The sequence below is a fragment of the Halyomorpha halys genome, unplaced genomic scaffold, assembly GCF_000696795.3.
Source record: "Halyomorpha halys isolate HHAL.00 unplaced genomic scaffold, Hhal_1.1 Scaffold796.1, whole genome shotgun sequence".
NCBI lineage: Eukaryota > Metazoa > Arthropoda > Insecta > Hemiptera > Pentatomidae > Halyomorpha > Halyomorpha halys.
The window spans coordinates 37606-45015 of record NW_027108156.1 but is presented as its reverse complement, the minus strand read 5'-3'; the positions used below and the strand labels follow the sequence as shown (position 1 = coordinate 45015).

The following is a 7410-nucleotide window of genomic DNA, read 5'->3' as shown; positions in this document are numbered from 1 at the left end:
TAAGTATTATTAGAAAAATTAATAATTTTTAAAATAATGAATATATTTAGTTAAAACCAAATGAATAGTTATTATTAATCTTTTTTTAGTATAATAATTTATTGCTTATAGATCCCAAGGATAGCTGCCATGGAAGTGAGAAGTCCTATGAATGTCCTCATTGTGATTTTAAATCAGTATATTCTAAAAGTATGAAAAATCATATAATGGCCCATCATACAGGTGAGAAGCCTCATCTGTGTCCTCACTGTGATTATAAAGCTGTACAAGCAATACATATGAAGAGACATATAATTGCCCATCATACTGGTGAGAAGCCACATCAATGTCCTCATTGTGACTATAAATCAGTACTATCTGGAAATGTGAAAAGACACATAATGGCCCATCATAGTGATGAGAAGCCTCATAAGTGTCCTCACTGTACTTATAAGTCAGTACAATCAATGCATATGAAAAATCATATTATGGCCCATCATACAGGTGAAAAGCCATATCAGTGTCCTCACTGTGACTATAAATCAGTAAAATCTGTACATATAAAAAGTCATATGAAGAGACATATAATTGCCCATCATACTGGTGAGAAGCCACATCAATGTCCTCATTGTGACTATAAATCAGTACTATCTGGAAATGTGAAAAGACACATAATGGCCCATCATAGTGATGAGAAGCCTCATAAGTGTCCTCACTGTACTTATAAGTCAGTACAATCAATGCATATGAAAAATCATATTATGGCCCATCATACAGGTGAAAAGCCATATCAGTGTCCTCACTGTGACTATAAATCAGTAAAATCTGTACATATAAAAAGTCATATAATGTCCCGTCATACTGGTGAGAAGCCCCATCAATGTCCTCACTGTGATTATAAATCAGTACAATCTGTACATATGAAAAATCATATAATTTCCCGTCATGTAGGTGAGAAGTTTCATCAGTGTCCCCACTGTGAATATAAATCAGTAAGATCTGAAAATATGAAAAATCATGTAATGGCTCATCATACTGGGGAAAAGCCTTATCAATGTCCACACTGTGATTATAAATCAGTAAAATCTGAAAATATGAAAAAACATATAATGTCCCGTCATACAGGTGAGAAGCCTCTTCAATGTCCTCACTGTGATTATAAATCAATACAGGCTGTGCATTTGAAAAATCATATAATTGCCCGTCATACAGGTGAGAATCTTCATGAATGCCCCCACTGTAATTTTAAATCAGTAAGATCTGAAAATATGAAAAAGCATATAAAGGCCCGTCATACAGAGAAGAAGCTTCATCTATGTCCTCACTGTGATTATAAATCAGTGCAATCTTTATTCATTAAAAGACATATAATGGCCTATCATACAGGTGAGAAGTTTCATCTATGTTCCTACTGTGATTATAAATCAGCAAAATCTGTACGTGTAAAAAATCATATGATGGCCCGTCATAGTAATGAGAAGCCTCATCAATGTCCTCACTGTGATTTTAAATCAGCATACTCTGAAAGTTTAAAATATCATATAATGGCCCATCATACAGTTGAGAAGCCTCACCAATGCCCTCACTGTGATTATAAATCAGTACAATCTTTATACATGAAAAGACATATAATTGCTCATCATACTTGTGAGAAGCCTCACCAATGTCCTCACTGTGATTATAAGTCAGTATTATCTGCAAATGTGAAAAGGCACATATTGGCTCGCCATACTGATGGGAGACCTCATCAATGCCCTCATTGTGACTATAAGTCAGTAGTATCTAGAAATATGAAAAGACATATTATGGCTCGTCATACAGATGAGAAGCCTCATCAATGTCCCCACTGTGATTATAAATCAGTACGGTCTGTGCATATAAAAAATCATATAATGGCCAAACATACAGGTGAAAAGCCATATCAGTGTCCTCACTGTGACTATAAATCAGTACAATCTCAACACATGAAAAGTCATATAATTGCTCGTCATAATGGTGAGAAGCTTCATCAATGAAGATCATAAATTATGTAATGGCTTGTCTTACAGTTAAATAGCCCGACCGCAGTTAATTTTTTTATGTAAGTATTACATTAATTCTATGTTATTTAAATGTTTTTGTAGTAGCGAATAAAAAACAGTTACAAAATTTGTCTTTATTTTGTACTAATTTTTTTAAAAAATAACCACACGTACTATTGAAAGTACATGTAAATTTATTGAGGGGTATGTATGCATAATATATAAATATAAGTTACAGCCTTAGTCAGCTGTTATTTTGGTATCAGGTGATTGAGTAGATCAGCTGATCGAAGATGTATATATAGAGGTGCCAAACACAATAAAAGATAAGTCTTTGAGTAACAACCGAGTTGGTAATTTCTATCTCCCTTTTCTCTTTTTCAGTCTTTGTGCTCACAAATGTTTAACTTAAATATATAATTATATGGTAACTGAGAATAGGAGGATGAAGGAAAAAGCTAACACACACTCAAACAGTATAAATGTATTTGAAATAGGATTTATTTATCAAGATAGAAATAGTTTTGTTAAGCAAATATTGTAGAGTCGAGGAGTGGTGAAACGTTTTTAGATATAATTAGTTTCTGTTGCATATAAAACTAATTGAAGTTGTTATATAAAAACAAATTGTTGAATCGATCCTAGTTATCAAGTACTTAATGGTCCATGATAAATTCATCTTTGGGAATCAAAACTATTTTACTAAAAATCAAAAACGCCCATTTTTCAACAAATTTGCTAATATTCTTCATTCTTAGGAATTTATAAAACAAATCAAAAACTATTTTTGATTATCGATTGTCAATAAATTAAAAGTCATGAAGTGGAACAAATTTACAACCAGGAAAATTTCACTTTTTGACATCAAATAAATCAGTTCTTCATAATTTTTTATCAGAAAAATAATTCAAAACAACTGCCTATGCCATTTATGAATGCTATTATAGAATGTTTTTGACAGGGTTATTAGGAAAAATATAACCTGAGAAAAAACATGTTTTGTGACCACCTTAGATCAGCCATTTTGAACAGAAGTTGCTGATATGGTACATAAGTAGACTTCAAAACTCATCATGGTCTAGGAGTTGATCCTGAAAATGTCACTTAATTATGAACAAGTTTCGGATCATGCTGTATTTACTGAGCTGGTGCACTTAGGTTATTTAAAGATGAATGACTACTGGTGAGCAGCTTCATTTTTCTTCATATTTAGGGTTCTTTAGTCATTAAAAGCTTACCATGTAAGCTGATTTTTACCACATTCTCTGAAGAATACATCATGTGTGTCACATATTTTACCTATTTCCTTCTGCAATGTGCAGGTTTTTAACTGCAGCATACAATTAGTTATTCTTTTTTAAAAAAAAAACTGTTTGTATTGGGTAAAATGAAACGGTATGTATAGTGTAACAGGAAGATGTATGCATAGGATAAAAGGAAACAGTATGTATAGAATAAATGAAAGCTAGGATAAATAGAAACTGTATGTATAGCATAAAAGGTATTCGGTATGTATAGGGTAAGAAATACTCGATATATATAGGGTAAAAGGTACTCATATGTATAGGATAAGAAGTACTCGGTATGTATAGGGTAAAAGGAAACTATATATAAGAATAAAATGTATGTAAAAGAATAACAAAAATGTGCTTTTTAAGGTGAAATTTGTTAATTTCGATGGGGGCACAATGAGTTAAGAGAAGTAGCCTTTGTTTGTTCTTACATTTTTGCCTGAATAGCAGACCTCCATCAGGCTGTGGAAGTACTAAATAATACCACAATTACATCACTACCTTATATTATCCTATCAGGGCTGCGGAAGTACTAAATAATACCACAATTACATCACTACCTTATATTATCCTATCAGGGCTGTGGAAGTACTAAATAATACCACAATTACATCACTACCTTATATTATCCTATCAGGGCTGTGGAAGTACTAAATAATACCACAATTACATCACTACCTTATATTATCCTATCAGGGCTGTGGAAGTACTAAATAATACCACAATTACATCACTACCTTATATTATCCTATCTTTCTAATAACATCCAAAAATCTTTATATTCCTATATCCTTAAGTCTAATCAAATTTAATAGAAGATATTCAGTTATTCCCATATTATATACTACATCACTTGTTCCACTCCTAACTGTAATTCCACTTTACATTGGAGAAACATAAATCCTCTTCCAATATTACATCATCAAACATAAATATTCAATTTCCTCCCGAAACACTCCTTGTTCTTAAACCATGCCTTTGATTTATCAAAAGTTCCTTGATATCTACTAATCCAACCATAACAATTAATTCCCCTTCAGAAGTATATATATCTAATTAGTCGTTCCATTGATCTAAAGACTGACAAACATGATATATACTTAGCTTATTCTCATTGGATATTTGCCAGTTGATGGAATTTTGTCATCAACTAATAATATTCCCAAATATTCAGTTCATTGAACATCACATTTCCAAATAACATCTTATTATTATACTAGACATCTACAGAAAGTAGGAGTGCTGTCTTGCTATATGAATTTCAAAAGTTGGCAACACTAAGGATTAATTGGGGTCTCCTGAACACTGTAGACCCTCCTCAATACCAATACTCATCATGTAGTATCCATTTCTGTGATATATCTCAATAAGAAATTGCACCAAGAGCTCGCAGAAGGAAAAGCTCCGAATAAACTTTTAGTTCTAACTGTTGAAAAAGGGAGTGTCTTCATGCATGATAATGCCCTCCTGCGCACAGCCAACTCCACTACGAAGCTTTTGAACTGCCTTGACATGTTGAACCTCCTCATTACCTGCCACTTTTGAGGTATTTTCATATCCATTTTCAACGATTATCATATTTCTCTTAGACCATTACTTTAATTAGTAAACTTTTTTTTCCCACACTATTATATATTTGTTATCTTGTTATTTACATAACCTTAATAAAGGTCTGCTGTATAAGCTGAAATTTCAGCATAAGTAAAATAAGTTTGGCATATCTCTCCACAGACCATACCTCTTCCATCCTTTAACTAAAACCATCTATACATAAAAACAGCTATTTATTTAAAAAGAGGATATTACAATACATATACATATTGTATGAAAAAATTACCCTTTTGTGTTGTAATTGGGAAATAAGAGATAAAGGAAAAAGCTAACATATTCAAACAGTATAAATATATATTAAAATATGATATATTTATCCAGATAGAAATATTTTTGTTAACCAAATACTGTAGAGAGGATTGGTGGGTGGTGGAAAGTTTGTAGAATTAATTAATTTCTGTTTTATAGAAAGCTATCCTAATTGACGTAATTTAAAAACGAATCGTTAAATCAATCTTAGTTTTCTAGTTGGGAATGGTTCATGATAAGTTCATCTTGGATATCAAAACCATTTTACTAAAAATCAGATATATTTACTGAGCTAGTGCACTTAGGTTGTTCAAAGAGGACTACTGGTGAGCAGCCTCTTCACAGTTCTCACTATGATTGTAAAGTTGAACATTTTCATTGTACAATTGTTTGATAACGTGAAAGTTATACAGCCTTATTTGCTAATTTACTAGGAAGTATGTTGCAATATCAAGTGTGTAAACATTAGAGTTCTTCTTTTTTCTTTTATAATATTTTTTGCTTTGGCATAGTGTACCTGTTTTCAGAACATACCTCTAAAAACAGCTAACCACTAAATAACATTCCCTGTCAAATGTATTGCAACACCCATAATTCTTGAGAATTTCTTGGTTTTGACCTTAATCCATACTTTGTTTATTATTACTTGGAATTCACTATTCTTCCATTTCAAAGACCATAAAAAGATACAGGGAGACTGATAGTCATTTGAGGCGACCAACATCAGGGCCTCCCAGGATTAATAATCCCATAGATGACCACTTCATTAAAATGTAAGCACTTTGGAAGCGTAATTCTACAGGTTCTTCCATTAAAAATTGATTGCTGGTGTTCAAGGATATCAATCTCTGAATCAACGGTCATTAGAAGCCTGAGAGAGTCAAACCTCAGCTCAAGAAGGTCAGTGAAAGGTCCTCTTCTCACTGCAGAACACCACATAAAGAGATTGAGTATTGCAAGGGAACACCAATCTTGGACTGTGGAGGAATAGAAAGAAGTTTTATTCACTGATGGGACAAGAGTGATCCTTGACAGACTAGATGGCCGTGAAAGAGTTAGGTGAAGGTCTAGAGAACAGTAAATGATTCTTCAAGACCATGTAGTGCCTTTTATGCTGTTCATAGGCTCTAAATCCGTTTCTCATGCATGATAATGCCTGTCCTCATAAGGCAAAATGTGTTTCTGAGCACCTGAACACCGCAAGTATCCACTCCATTGATTGGCCAGCAAGACGTCCTGACCTTAACCCAATCGAGCACGTTTGGGATTATCTCAAAAGAAAGGTTCAGTCATGGGATTCACCTCCTACTACCCTTGTAATGCTAAAGGCAGCTTTATTGGACGAGTGGGACAATATACCCCAAGATTTTCTTTAAAATCTTTTCACAAGTATGACAAGATGAGTGGAAGTAGTTATTGAAGCCAGAGGGGACTATACACCTTATTTAATTTAAACTAAAAATTTTAATTGTAATTTAAAAGTTAAAATTGTAAAAAGTTCCATTTGTTGCCAATTTCGCCGGAACCAGATACCAATCCTTCTATGATAAACTTCACAAACCCACTAGTTTCTAACCTAGCTTCTCCTTCAATATCTAATAACCAACCCCCTTAGGTATCTGGCCTCAAGATCTTCTCTACAAATGTTATTGGAGTTCTATCAATGGGTAGATTTTCCACATGTTTGTATCATGTCATTATATCACCTATAGCTAATTTACTTGTATTTATATATTTTTATACAGTTTAAATAACAATAAATAAATTATTAAAAAATAAATTTTCTCACTTTTTTGTTTATTGGAAGAAAAATTGTAATCTGTTTTAATAAAACTTGTTTATGTCCAGTTTAAAAATTTTTATTAGAGACTTCAAAACCTTTCTTTATTATGAAAAAACAGGTGTTTTTATAAAATTCAAATATTTTAAAGTGTTCTTATACTTTTGACGGGGAATTTGTATTATACTAACATTATGTTTAATTAATACATAAAATGTATTACCTTATATATACACACACACATATATTAGAATAATGTAACTGTTGTATTACGAATAATAAACGTGTCTAGTCATATTAATAAGAGATTGTCTATTAGCTCAACTTGTTTTTAGTACAAGTAATAGGACATATAAAAAAAATTGGTCTGTTGAGCAATGTATTGATGAAACTTGGTAAAAACATTATCTGTATCATGAGAATAAAGAGTGAAAAGGGAACTTTAAAATTCAATGGTAAAAGTATGTGTTGGATGGGG

General features: G+C 32.3%; 2 protein-coding genes across 16 annotated transcripts in view; both read left to right on the top strand.

Annotated features, from left to right (window-relative positions):
- Window positions 1–7410, top strand: part of LOC106686190 (zinc finger protein 711) — an 81311-nt gene that overhangs the window by 36389 nt on the left and 37512 nt on the right. The window lies entirely within an intron of this gene.
- LOC136795568 (zinc finger protein 425-like) lies at window positions 555–2527 on the top strand. The gene has a single exon (XM_067046566.1). It carries the CDS (start codon window positions 654–656, stop codon window positions 1992–1994), a length of 1341 nt encoding a protein of 446 aa, XP_066902667.1. The 5' UTR covers window positions 555–653; the 3' UTR covers window positions 1995–2527.

Excerpts from the sequence above, each read along its gene's own strand:
- LOC136795568 (XM_067046566.1), top strand. The coding sequence starts at position 654 with ATGGCCCATCATAGTGATGAGAAGCCTCATAAGTGTCCTCACTGTACT.